A 14,712-nucleotide genomic window follows, 5' to 3' on the forward strand; every position below is an offset into this window, starting at 1 on the left:
TTAATAATAATAATAATAATAATAATAATAATAATAATAATAATAATAATAAATAATTTATTATTTATACCCCAGCCACTCTGGGCAGCTTCCAACAAAGTATTAAAATACAGTGGTCCATCAAACATTAAAGGCTTCCCTAAACAGGGCTGTCTTCTAAGAGTCTGGTAGTTGTTGTTCTCTTTGACATCTGGTGGGAGGGCGTTCCACAGGGCGGGCACCACTACCGAGAAGGCCCTCTGCCTGGTTCCTCATAACCTCACTTCTCGCAGTGAGGGAACCGCCAGAAGGCCCTCGGCGCTAGACTTCAGTGTCCGGGCAGAATGATGGGGGTGGAGACTTGAATCCACAGCTCTAGGTCAATACTATCTGCACTGACTGGCAGTGGCTCTCCAGGATTTCAAGTAGGAGTCTTTCCCTGCCCTACCAGAAGATGCCAAGGACTGAACCTAGGACTTTTTACATGCAAAGCAGATGCACTACCACTGTGTTACAACCCGTCCCCAAAAGGACACAGGAAGCTGCCTTGTACAGAGTCAGACCACTGGTTCATCTAGCGCAAGATTACCAACACAGACTGGCAGCAGCTCAACTGTGTTCCAGGCAAAAGGGCTCCCCAAACCTACCTGGAGATGCTAGGAATTGAACTGTGGACCTTTTGCATTCAAAGCAGCACAGAGCCATGGCCCTTCCCCAAAAGGACACAGAAAGCTCCCTTATACTGAGTCAGACAATTGGTCCAATTAGTTCAGTATTCTCTTCATTGACTGAGAGCAGACTCTTAGGTGGGAGTCCCTCCCTCCCTGCTCCCTGCCCCCAGCCCTACCAGGAGATGCTGGGGATTGAATCTGCAGGCTTTTGCATGCATAGGAGATGATCTACCACTGAATGAAAGTCCTTCCTCAGATGTATTTTATCATCATTATTTTTAGTTAGATTCCTCTTTTCCATTAACTTTGGTTTCATTGAATCTGTAGTCATCTCAAAAGACAGGAGGTGAATTTATGGGTGCATATATTTACATTGATTTCTGCAACAGGATTGTGAGATATGTCACTTAATTCCATGTATAGATTGGGGAGGGAGATGGGATAGTCCTAGACACACCCACTCAGAAACATGTCCTGTCAAGAATAATGCATTCCTGCCTGTGCCATTGTCTTCCAAAACAGGACGAAGAGGAGATGGAAGAGGCCACCAATCAGAAACTTGCCCTGCAGAAGGCCAAGGAAGTAGCTGATGTTAGTCCCCTGTCAGCAGCTAACATTTCCATAGCAGCGTAAGGGTTTCTTTTTCTTATTATTTTGGAAATGTCATGCCCATTTTATTTCTTCTTTGTGTCCCCTGGTTGCCACTCACTTCTTATTTGTTCTGGTCCAGAAAGAGTCCACACCTGCCCCCTTCCACAAAACAGGCCCCCCTGTAGCATCTTGTGGACGAACCATATAAGCCCTAGAACAATGAAGGACAGGTTTTCTTTTTTCAGCCTGAGAGTTGCATTTCCTTCTTGGCACATGCTAGTCGTTAGGTGGGGGCGGAAGCAAAAGCAGACAGAGCAACAAATGTGAATGTTACCTTCAGACAGGAGGCTAGTTTCTACACACAGAGGCACCATCTGAGGAGGTGAACTCCCCCAAATGTTCAAGGAGGGGCTGGGCCCCTCAAAATTCTGCTCCAGCCTTGTGTTTTTCTTGTAACTTGAAACCATTGGTTTGAGTCCTACCCTCCGGAGCAGGAAAAAACCAGCTTGCTCCATCTTCCATATGACAGCCCCTGAGATATTGGAAGATGGCTGCCCTATCTCCTCTCAGTCTCCTCTTTTCCAGGCTAACCATACCCAGCTCCTTCCACCGTTCCTCATAAGGCTTGGTTTCCAGACCCTTGATCATCATGGTAACCCTCTACACACATTCCAGTTTGTCAATATCAACTGATGTTAGGGATTAAAATCCTTGCAGAAGCACTGTTTGAAGAAGCTCACATGGTTGCTTTAAGTGGACAAGTGGGTGGGTGGGTGGTGGTGGCAACAGGGAAAGGTGGGGGAGAGGATTCTCCCACACCCACCCTACTGCTGCTGCTGCTTCTACTGCCACCCAGTTGCCTGCTTAAAGGGGAAGTGTGAGTTGCTTCAAATAGTGCTGTTGCAAAGTTCTTTAAAGCAGCCCCAGGACTCCTTCTTCAGCTGCTGGAGAAAGGTGGGCTGCTTCAAAGTGCGCTTTTGCAAAAGGCTTTAACACTTTGCCAGTCTCCCTGCTCTCCCCTTTTAAACCTCTAAGAGCAGGGGATTAAAGGAGGATTGTGAAGAGAGTTGCAAATCCATGGGAGGGATTTTGACCAACCTGTCAATGATATGTTGCTGTACTCCTGATAAGAATCTGCCTCATCAAGTCAAAAAGGTTTTCCCACCTCTGCATTATCAGATGCTGAAGAAACATCTCACATCCAGGCAAAAACACTTAAGAAAGGTGCAAAGTAGGGCCAGTGAAGCATGTGGCCTGAGGTATGAGTGTAGCTTGGGAGAGTCCTGAGGGCCAGATAGAGAGGCTTGGAGGGCCACATTTGGCCTATGGGCCTAAGGCTCCCCACCCCTGCCTTGGAATAAACAAAAGCTCTGAAAATAATACTGGTGACGCTTAGAGATTTATATCACAGGGAACTACCCATTGACTTCTTGTGCATTTGAAATGTCTTTCCTGTCCATGTTGTTTTTATTTTATTTTACTTTGTTTTATTGCAACTTTTTTTGCTATCTTTCATCCAAAACAAGATGCTTTAGAAAAACAAACTACAGTGAAAGGATCCAGAATAAAACTGTAGTCACATTAAACCACATTGAAGTCATTAATGTGGGTACTTGGTTCAGTTCAGTTGTTCCAAAGAAAAGGTGCCTCCCTTTAGTCAAAACTAATTGAACCTCGCTGTATATTACAGCATGGTTAGCAGGGCCTCACCCAACAATTTTATTGCTGGGCAAGTTGACATGAAGAAAGATGCTCCTCCTGGCTATGTGGTCCCAAGCTACTTGGGGCTTTAAAGGTGAAAACCAAAACCTTAATTCTGGCTTGGTAGTATACTGGCAACCAGTGCACCTGCTTTTGGGAGTGGTGTAACATGAGGACAGTAGGACTCAGTGCTCTGGCTTGACTGGTGGAGCCCCTGGACCACCCTTAAAGGCAGTCACACAGAGAGTGCATTGCAGTAGTCCAGCCTTGAGGTTACCGGTGCATGAATCACAGCAGCAAGGCTGTCCCAGTCCAGGAATTATCCATATATAGCATACCAGCTAAGGCTAGAAAATGGCGCCCCCTAGTCACTACTGCCATCCGGGTCTTCAGGGACAGAGATGACTCCAGGAGCACCCACAGGCTATGCAACTGCTCCTTTGAGGGGGAGGGTGACCCTGTCCAGAGTAAGCAAACATCTAAATTCTCAGGCCTAACAACCACCCACTTGCAGGATTTCCATCTTGTTAGGATTCAGCTTGCTTATCTATCTATCATCTATCTATCTATCATCTATCTATCTATCATCTATCATCTATCTATCATCTATCTATCTATCTATCTATCTATCTATCTATCATCTATCTATCTCTCTATCATCTATCTATCTATCTATCTATCTATCTATCTATCTATCTATCATCTATCTATCTGTCTGTCATCTGCCAGTCTGTCTATTTAATGTATAGGTAAAGGTAAAGGGACCCCTGACCATTAGGTCCAGTCGTGACCAACTCTGGGGTTGCGGCGCTCATCTCGCTTTATTGGCCGAGGGAGCCGGAGTCCAGCTTCCAGGTCATGTGGCCAGCATGAATAAGCCGCTTCTGGCAAACCAGAGCAGCGCATGGAAACGCCGTTTACCGTCCCGCCAGAGTGGTACCTATTTATCTACTTGCACTTTGACATGCTTTCAAACTGCTAGGTTCGCAGGAGCAGGGACCGAGCAACAGGAGCTCACCCCATGGCGGGGATTCGAACCCCGACCTTCTGATCAGCAATTCCTAGGCTCTGTGGTTTAACCCACAGTGCCACCCGCGTATATATATATCCCTCTTTTTCCCCGAGCCACAAAAAAGACTCTCTCTCATGCACCACCAGCCATGTTTTTGGTGTTGATGGGACCGAGAGAAGGTGTTCACCTGAGGTGTTTAGCACCCAGGCAGGTTTGTAAAAGTAGATACAATCAGGTAGCTTCTTCTGACTGGCCCTTATCCAGGCCATCTCTGCATCCAGGAATTGCACAGCAGCACCTGACTCAGATATAATAGACAAATGGAGCTGAAGTTTGCCAGTAATTGGGAAGGGCACAGAGCCTCCTAGCAGGTGGGTCATGGTTGCTAACTGGGAGGGAGAGGGCAAAGTGGTAGGGAAGGTGCTGCAGTGCAAACATACTGGTGGTGCTGGCAGTCCTGCTGGTGTGTTTGCACTGTTCCAGCCTCCCTGTTGCCTCATCTATTAAAATGAAATAACATGTCCAATGCATGAAATGGATATTTTTCCAAGGTCACTGTGTATAGCCAAATGTTGTGACTACTTGGCCTTCTTCAGTGGCAGTACAATGTACAACTGCAGAGAAAGAATACAGATCAACAGCTGTTGTTGTGTATTCTGTATCTGCAGTTGTACATTGCACATGTTGAAATTTCATTCACACATGTTGTTGCATTGTAATTTATTTATATATCCAGGTGTCACTGTCACTGCATATGGTGAAAGGGTCACTGGGCTATGATACTGTTTTGTTTTGAAAAAAAAGTATAGTTTTGTGTATATAATATATGTATATTTAATTCATAGGATTGTAACCAATTAAGTTCTACTCAAAGAGGGATTTAAGAATCAATCCCTCTTCTCAGGGAATTCTGGAAACGGTAGCTCCATGAAGGGATTGGGGTCCCTAACAACTTGCAGCACCCATAAAATACTACAATTCCCAGGATTCTTTGGGAGAAGTCATGGCTATTTAAAGTGGCATGATACTGCTTTAAATGTATTGTGCAGGTGGGTCCTAGGACTCAGGTAGACCCATGAGCAGAGCCCTACTCATCCATGAAGTTTGCTAGTTGACCTTGGACCAGTCACCACCACTCAATCTAACCCACCCCACAGGGTTCTTAATAGGAGAAAGATGTGAAGGAGAAACTTGTAAGTGAGCCAGGACTGGCAAATGAGCTGAGATCAGAAGAACCTAAGACAAGCCCTACTGGATCTGACCAAAAGCCTGTGTGGTCCAGTATCCTGTTTCTCAGTCTCCAACCAAATGCTTTTGGGAACTCAGAAGCAGAACATTATGGCAATAGCTCAGTCCTGCTTTCCCCCCTCAGCAACTGGCATTCTGATCCTGAAGGTACCTAGCAAAAGCCCTGCTGGATCAAGCAACTGGTCCAGCTAGTTCCAGCATCCTGTGCTCACAGCGGCTAGCCAGAAGGGTATGGGAGTCCCACAAGCAGGGTCTATGTTCAACAGCGCTTTCCTCACGTGTGATCCTCAGCACCTGTTATTCAGCCATTCATAGCCATATTCTAGTGATGTAAAAGTAGTATACAGACATAGTGACCAGCATCCACCGACAACCTCATCCTCCATTAATTTGCCTGATCTTAAAAGCATCTAAGCTGGTATCCATAAGCAAATGTAACGAATGAAATGAGCAAGAGAACTTCTCCAGCCATTTAATCCCTTATTATTATTACTTTTAAAAATAATAGTAATTAATTTAAATATTTATTAACCACACTTTCGTAGAAGGTGTAACAAGAAAACCAAATGCAGCTACAAAAGCAGGTTTTTAAAAGTTAATCAAAACTGGTTGCGAAGGGTGGGAAATCATGTTCCAAAGGCCTTCTGGACAATACAGTTCAGACATCTGTATCAGAATACAACTGAAAAAAAGCAGGGGTGACCAGGCAAGCTTCTATTGGCAAGGAGTTCCAAAGACAAATCTTGATCTCTGGTAAAGGCTTGATCTCTGTTAAAGTCTGACTAGACCACAGAGGCATGGGAGGTACCTGTGCCAGTGCACAGTCTATCCATTAGGCATCAAAATAACTCCTCCTTTGGATGTATATTTTTAATCACTTTTTTTTATTTACAACAGCAGCAGCACCACCAACAACAACACAAAAGTCCAAACCACCAGCTGTAACCAAAAAATAAAAATAAAATTATTCCTGAAATCTCAACTCCCATCAGCTCCAGCCAACAGGGCTAATGGTCAAGGTTGATGGCCCTTTAAGTGCAACAACATCTGGAGGGTGTCAAAGTGCCTGCCCCTTTCAGTACAGCGTGGGGAGGTCCTCTGGCTCTACTTCTAGCCCACCTTCTGAAGTGTGTCTCTTGATTTTCACCCATGCAGTAACTGTGGCCTAGGACAGGGGTTGCCAACACGGCACCCTCCAGATGTTATCAAACCAGAACCTCATTGCCCATGCTAGCTAGGGCTGTTGGGAATTGTAGCCCATCAACGTATGGAGGGAACTATGTGGGCACTCCCTGCTTGACAATTCCTAGAGTATATACTTCAGTTACACCTGCAAAGATCTGTGATGGTGATGTGGTTTATTGGAAATAGCCTTAAATGTCCACAAGTGCAATCTATACTATTTTTAAAATATCTCTTGGTTGGCTTCTGGGTCCACCTTTGTATGGCTTCCATTGTTATTTTGATTTGATGTTTTTTGCATTGGTTTGGTTTCTCTCTCCTCCCTCCCCTTTCAACACAGAGATGGTGTCTCTGTGACTCTCACTTTCCCCCAGAGCTTGCCTGGGCTCTGTTTTGTTTTGTTTCTTAAGATGCACGTTCCAGCTTGCAACCTGATGGAGGACCTGGGGAGCCTATTCAAGCCTCCCTCTTGATACAGCTGTTTTAATGTTCCTAAATTCTCTTGGGAATTGTTTCCTTTCCCTCCCTCTCACCTTTTTGTTCTTCTGTTTCTTGCATGTGCAGTTTTGTAAAGCAAACACGAGGTACTGTATCACGCAGCTCGTCGGTCTCCAGCGTTAATTCACCGTGAGTTGCTCTCTGTATACAATGTTCCATAAATGGATTTGATGAATGATGAATATATACATACAAGTAGACCTCTCCCCCTTCCCTTCCCTTTGCTTAAGTCATTCACTTCATTGTGGAAAATCTGCTGGAGGAAAAGGTGGACAGCATCACCTCACCATGCTTGTGAGTTGCTTTGGAGCAATTCCGTCATGTGGTGTCGTTCTCTCTGTTTCGTTTATTCATGTGGTTGCATGCATATGATGTGCTCTTCCATTAGTCTTCCTCTTCCCATTTGAGCCTTGTGTTGTGGCCTGTCTTGATTCCAAGTTATTTGTCTTGCTCCCTCGCCTCCCCACTTCCTCCGTCTAATGCACTTCTTACTTTGGTTTTTCCACCAGGTGATGGGATCAGAGCTGAGTTGTAGGGAAGCCATTCAACAAGTGATGACCTATGGTAGCTCCAGGTTTCTGGAAGGGGCCTTGGGGGAAGATCCATGGGGTTCTAGCCATGATGGCTACATTCTGTCTCCGTGGTCAGAAGCAGTGATGTAGGTTTGCCACAGGCATCTGGATGGCTATTGTGAAAATAGGACTACATCAGCCATTGATCTGAACCAGTAGGCCCCTTCCAATGTTCTCACACAAAGGGGTTGAAGCAACTTCTTTATGAGGAAACATTGGAACATTTGGGGTCTTCTTACTTTAGGAAAAGAAGACACGTAAGAGGGAACATGATGCAGGTGGATAAAATTAAGCACATTGAGGAGAAAATGGATAAGGAACCGCATTTCATAGAAGATTAGGTTATCAATCCTCAATATCAAAGGTACTGCTTTGGGCTTCCCAGAGGCATCTGGTTGGCCACTGTAAAAACAGGATGCTCAACTAGATGAGCTTTGCTTGTGTTCTTAAGGAGATGTTTTTCTCCCTCTTTCATAGTACTAGAACTTGTGAACATCCAATGAAGGTGAATGTTCAAACATTCAGGACAGACAAAAGAAAGTACTGAAGTTCAGCCTTGAGAAAATTGGGGGGGGGTAGAAGATAAAGCAGCTAAAGCAGTGAAAACGAGTCAGGAGCAGATGTTAAAAATTTAAAAACCACAACAGCAGAGCAAAAGATAGAAGCTGTTTATCACACTGTCATACTGTTGCACAATCCCTGCATTTAAAGTACTTTGATGTCACTTTAAACAGTCACAGCCTCCCCCAAAGGATCCTGGGGGCTGTAGTTTGTTAAGGGTGTTGAGGCAGTGGCGGAGGAAGAGGTGTTGGGGGGGGATGTGCGGTCCGCCCCTGGTGTCATCACTTGGGGGGGGGTTTGACAAAATGAGTTTTAAAAAATAATAATATCCGGCTCATCAAACTTTTTAGGAGTGACGTGGTGGCTTAGGTGCCTCCAGGTTCCGCGCTGCCTGAAACGGCAGTGTGGGACTTGTGTCTGCCTACTGCCTCTCTCTCAGCCACCCTACAGCTGAGAGGGAGGAGTGGAGAGGCTCCAAGTGTTGGAGAAGCTCACCACGTCCCCATGGGCAGCTCACCCTGCTCCCAGATGCAGGACATGCCCCTGCACCAAGCACTCGAGCAGCTATCTACACTGTTACATTGAGGGTCATTAGTAGTAAAGATAAAGGGACCCCTAACCATTAGGTCCAGTCGTGGATGACTCTGGGGTTGCAGCGCTCATCTCGCTCTATAGGCTGAGGGAGCCGGCGTACATCTTCCAGGTCATGTGGCCAGCATGACTAAGCCACTTCTGGCGAACCAGAGAAGCGCACAGAAAAGCCTTTTACCTTCCCGCTGGAGCGGTACCTATTTATCTACTTGCACTTTGACGTGCTTTCGAACTGCTTGGTTGGCAGGAGCAGGGACAGAGTAACGGGAGCTCACCCCGTCCGACGTTCTGATCTGCAAGCCCTAGGCTCTGTGGTTTAACCCACAGTGCTACTCGTGTCATTAGGTCATTAGGAGACAGCTATTCACCTCAAAGAGCTGCGAAGAGGAATTCTGGGAACTGGCTCTTCAAGCAGCAAACTCAAAAGTGTGAATCAGATATGGGTGGGAGGAGCTAGAGGATTCAAGTGAGCAGATACTCCCTCAGTGCTGCTGGTGTGGCTAGAATACTGTCCTATCATGCAAAGAAGAAGAAGAAGAAGAGAGAGATAAAATCATGGAGTCTCTTGCCTCACGGTCCTTGAAGAGGTTGCAAAGAACATTCAGCGGGCCTCTTAATATCTGAGTGATTATGCCTCCTGTAAATTTCCTACTGCATTCTTAGGGGGAGTTGAGTTCCATTTGTAGAGTTCCAAAGCCCAGGTTCCAGGGAGGCCAGTTTACCCACTCTGTGTTAATTGCTTTAATAGGAGTGAAAACCAACTTGAAACAGGCGCTGTTGGTTAAGACAAGGCTTTTTTTCTGTGCAGTATTATTTCCAGCTCGGTAGGTATGATGTTAGAGTCCATATATATGCAAACTTTAAAGGCAGTTAGCACAAAACCCCCAAAGCTACCTGTCTGCAATTTGGCATGGTTAACCCCCTCTTTAAGGGTTGCCATGTGTCCAAATGTAATGCCCCTGTGTGAGGAAAAATAAATATGGCGGTTTTAAGTCTTTTAAATATATTGTTGAAGTGCAATCTGAATTGGCTGGACCAAGAGGTTTTAATCAGCTGGTGTAGCTAGTGTTATTTTTATATGGTCTCAGTGTGCCTTCTAGGGCTCCTTCCCCTTTTATTTTTGTTGGAGTTGCTTTTATCAATCTTTTATGACTTTCTTAATTGTTGTTTTTAGAATGCATGCTTTAGTTTTCAGCAGTGACATCCTTCTGGAATTTGGGATAAACTGAATCATTAATAGGGCAAACCCCAAATGGGAAACAGGAGAGGGGACATTGTGAAGTCTTTTGCAGGGGACATGTATGTACATGAAATTCCTGCAGGCAAAGGCAGGCGAACCTGCACACATATAAAGTCCCTTCACATACTGGCTGAGTAAAAGTTTGGAATCATCTGAATTTCACTAATGTATCCTGATGTAGCATCATTTTGTGGAGGTTCTGGGGAACCCAAAGTTCAGAAGTTTTGGCAATCCCCTACTTTCTGGTACTACTCTCTGGTATTGACGCTGCAGGAAGAAGCAGACGCACCCATAATCAGTGCTCCAGAACTCTTAATGTCCTGAGTTGTTTCAGAAGGAAATAATGGTCAGTGGTATTGAAAGCTGCTGAAGTGGAACCAATAAGAGTCACACTCCTCCTATCACTATCCCAATAAAAGTAATCAGTGGCTGTTTCAGTGCTAAAAAGTGGTCATTGAAATCAGACTGTAATGGATTTGGATGATGTGCTTGCTCCAGGCTTATACCTGAAGTAAGCTGGCCCTCTCATTCACTTTGCCCAGGAGGAGTATATTAAAGACTGGGCAGTAGTTTGTTTTTTTAGTACTAGCAATTTATTTATACCCCACCCATCTGGCTTCTGGATCCAAGGAGGGCCTCTTCCAGAGGGGACGCACCACCACTATCATCTCAGGGGGAAAGCAGTGGTCCAACAATTTCCATGTGTGAACTTCCAGCTCAGCCCCAGACTTATTGGTACCTGCCCAACTTAATCAACAATTGAGAAATAAATAATCTGTCAGTCATAACGTCTTCTCATTCTTGGAGAGTTACAGAAAGAAGGTTGCTTTTACCTTTAAACATGTAGATTTCCAGCCTTCCTTCCTTTCAAGTATTTTTACTCCCATCTTCAGCCAGTGCCCCTTGAGGCTGGTAGGGTGGAAGGCAGGGAGGCCAATAGTATGTGAAGCTAAAGCCACCAACAGGCAGCTAACTCATTCTAGTAGTAGTAGTCAGTGCTTTTTTTGAGATGGTACTCAGCAGTACGCCGTACTGCCACCTCCCTCACCCCACCCCTGGCCACCATCTTGCCAATGCTGCTTGCCCACTCACCTGCTTGCACCTTTTCCACTTCTGCTGCTGCCACTACTTCCTGTGGCTGCAGGCACAGCCTGCTAAAGCACCACTAGGAGGCACCTTCTGAAAGGCACTTAGGTTGTGCCAAAGCACTTCCGGGAGGCTGTGCCTGCAGTCATGGGAAGCAGCGGCAAAGGCAGCAGCAAAGATAGGAGGGGGGAGCAAGTGAGCACGGGGTGGGTGGACATGCGGTGGTGGCGATGTGGTGCATACAAGCACCTATTTTTCTTGGGGGGGGGGGAAATACCGGTAGTACTACTGGTAGTAATACTACCACTACTAGTAAAGGTGAAGGGACCCCTGACCATTAGGTCCAGTCATGGCTGACTCTGGGGTTGCGGCGCTCATCTCGCTTTACTGGCCGAGGGAGCCGGCATACAGCTTCCGGGTCATGTGACCAGCATGACTAAGCCGCTTCTGGCGAACCAGAGCAGCACACGGAAACGCCATTTACTTTTCTGCCGGAGTGGTACCTATTTATCTACTTGCACTTTGACGTGCTTTCGAACTGCTAGGTTGGCAGGAGATGGGACCAAACAACAGGAGCTCACCCCGTCGCGGGGATTCGAACCACCGACCTTCTGATCAGCAAGCCCTAGGCTCTGTGGTTTAACCCACAGCACCACCCGCGTCCCTACTACTGCTACTACTACTAGTAAAACATGTGGTGGTGGTGGTAGTAGCAAGCAGCAATTTATTATTGCACCCAGCCTATCTGACTAGGTTGCTCCAGTCACTCTGAGTGGCTTCAAACAGAATATACAAAAACAACAGAACACCACACTTTAAAAGCTTCCCTATACAGGGCTGCCTTCAGATGTATCCTAAAAGTCAGATAGTTGTTTATTTGTTTTGCATCTTAGGGGAGGGCATTCCACAGGGCGGGCATGACTACCAAGAAGGCCCTCTGTTATGTTCCCTGTAATCTTTCTTCCTGCAATGAGGGAACTATCAGAAGGCCCTTGGAGCTGGATCTTAGTGCCCAGGCTGAACAAAGTGGGCAGAGGCACTCCTTCAGGTGTACAGGGTCAAAACTGCAACATTTGAATTGTGCTCAGTATTACATGGTCCCAGTGGCTGCTCCAAGTCACCAGTCTATCAACTGCATTTGGGTTAATTGTAGTTTCTGAGCCATCTTCGAAGGTAGCCCCACATAGAGTACTTTGCAGTAGTCTAAGCAGGAGATAACCAGAGTATATACCTCTCTGGTGAGACAGTGGACAGGTACGTAGGGTCTCTGCTGGCATACCAAATGGAGCTGGTAGATAGCTGCCCTGGACACAGAGTTGACCTGTGCCTCCATGGACAGCTCTGAGTCCAAATGACCCCAAGGTTGCACACCTGGTTTTTCAGGAGCACAGTTACCCCATTCAGGACCAGGGAGTCCCCCACACCTGCCCACGCCCTGTCCCCAAGAAACAATACTTCTGTCTTGTCTGGATTCAACATCAATCTATTGATCACCATCCATCCTCCAACCACCTCCAGAAACTCACACAGGATGTTCACTACCTTCGTTAGTTCCAATTTAAATGAGAGGTAGAGCTGGGTATCATCTGCATATTGGTGGATACTCAGCCCAAACCCCCTGGTGATCTCTCCAAGCAGTTCCATATACATGTTAAAAAGCATGGGGGAGATGATGAAGTCCTGAGTCAGCCCACAAGTGAGTGCCCAGGGGTCCAAACACTCATCTCCTAACATCACTTTCTGGCCATGGCCCAGGAGAAAGGAGCAAAACCAATGTATAACCATGCCCCCCAACTTCCAACCCTCCTAGATGGTCCAGAAGGATACTGTGGTCAATGGTATCAAAAGCCACTAAGAGATCTATTAGAACCAGGAAACAGCTTTCACCTCTGTTCCTAGCCCACCGAAGGTCATTGACCAGTGTGACCAAGGTAGTTTGAGTCCCATGGTGGGACCTGAACCCTGATTTGGAAGGGGTCCAAATGCATCATCCAGACATGACTGGAGTTGTTCAGCAATCACCTGCTTAATCAGACTGGGCAATAATTGGCCAGGATGGCCAGGTCCAAATATGGGGTTTTTTTGCAAAGCAATTTTATAACTACTTCTTTAAGGGGGACTGGGAAGACTCTCTCAAAGAGGGAAGCATCCCCCTTCCCAGCTCATTGCCCAGTCCTTCCTGGCTTGCTTTTATAAGCCAGGATGGACAACGGTCAATGAGACAGGTGGTTTCACTTGTCCAAACAGCTTGTCCACATCCTTGGAGGTAACAAGTTGAAATTGATCCCATACAACTTGACTAGACATATTGCTGGTAGTCTCACAACCCATTCCTGTTACCATGATGGAGTTTATCGTTTCACAAATTTGAGCAATTTTATCTGCAAAATCAGAAGATCTTGGAGTCCCTACCAGACCAGAATGGCAAAGGTGGTTCTGTTAGACTACAAACCACCTGAAAGAGTCTCCTGGAATTGTTTTCCATGGATGCAATAGAGGCAGCAAAGGAGATCTTCTTCACCTTCACTATCTCCACTTGGTAGGCTCAGTGTTGAGCTCTAAGTCATGTTCAGTCCAATTCAGAGTGTGTTTTTCGCCACTGGCACTCTTGCCATCTCATAGTCAGATTGTCAATAGCCCTGGTTAACTCCTCACTCCAGCAGGCCACCAGGATATCAGCTGAGAGGCCATCAAAAGGGATAATACATCCACTACCATTCTCTGGAAGTCATTTGGATCCATTAAGTGGTGAACATGGACCATTTATAGAATCATAGAATCTTAGAGCTGGAAGGAACCCAAGGGTCATCTAGTGCAACTCCTGCAATGCAAGAATCTCAGCTAAGGCATCCATGACAGATGGCCATCATACCTCTGATAAAAAACCTCCAAGGAAGGAGAGTCCACCACCTCTCGTGGGGGTCTGTTCCACTGCTGAACAGCTCTTATTGACAGAAAGTTTTTCTGAATGTTTAGTTGGAATCGCCTTTCTTGCAACTTGAAGGCATTGGTTTGCGTCCTACCCTCCAGAGCAGGAGAAAAAAGCTTGTTCCATCTTCCATGTGAAAGCCCATAAGATAGTTGAAAATGGCTATTATTTCTCCTCTCTGACTCCTCTTTCCCAGGCTAAACACACCCAGCTGCTTCAAACATTCCTCATAAGACTTAGTTTCTAGATCCTTGATCATCTTGGTTGCCCTTCTCAGCAAACATTCCAGCTTGTCAACATCCTTCTTAAATTGTGGTGCCCAGAACTGGACACAGTGTTCCAGGTGTGGTTTGACCAAGGCAGAATAGAGTGCAACTATTACTTCCCTTGATCTGGACAATATACTTCTGTTGATTCAGCCTAGAATAGCACTGGCTTTTTTTGCTGCTGCATCAGCCTGTTGACTCATGTTAAACTTGTGGTCCATCAAGACCCCTGGATCCTTTTCACATATACTGCTAGTAAACCAGGTGTCCCCCATCCTATATTTGTGCATCTGGTTCTTCCTGCCTAAATGCAGAGCCCTGCATTTGTCCCTATTGAAATTCATTTTGTTAGCTTGTGCCCAGTTCTCCAATCTGTTGAGGTCATTTGAATTCTGATTCTGTCTTCTGCGGCATTAGCTATTGCGTGGCAAGTCCCCTCCCCCATGTGAAATGAAGACACTGGACACATTATTTAAGGTTAATGGGCATAAAAAGGCCACAACTTTATTGATTACAGAATTGAAAGGTATTGGCCTTAGGCATTGGCTCCTATTGACTACCCGGCATGGAGACCGGGAAGGGTTA

General features: G+C 45.9%; 1 protein-coding gene across 11 annotated transcripts in view; it reads left to right on the forward strand.

The window, feature by feature from the left end:
- CACNA1B (calcium voltage-gated channel subunit alpha1 B) overlaps nucleotides 1-14,712 on the forward strand; it is a 325,506-nt gene that overhangs the window by 219,630 nt on the left and 91,164 nt on the right. For 8 of the 11 annotated variants that reach the window (XM_083485649.1, XM_083485651.1, XM_083485652.1 and 5 more), the window contains 2 exons: nucleotides 1,173-1,279; nucleotides 6,949-7,011. In XM_083485649.1, the coding sequence (XP_083341775.1) occupies nucleotides 1,173-1,279; nucleotides 6,949-7,011 (170 nt within the window). The remainder of the gene's footprint in view (nucleotides 1-1,172; nucleotides 1,280-6,948; nucleotides 7,012-14,712) is intronic. The other 3 variants (XM_083485654.1, XM_083485657.1, XM_083485659.1) reach the window with 1 other exon arrangement.

Source organism: Podarcis liolepis (genome assembly GCF_965112155.1).
Source record: "Podarcis liolepis genome assembly, chromosome: Z".
NCBI classification, from domain to species: domain Eukaryota; kingdom Metazoa; phylum Chordata; class Lepidosauria; order Squamata; family Lacertidae; genus Podarcis; species Podarcis liolepis.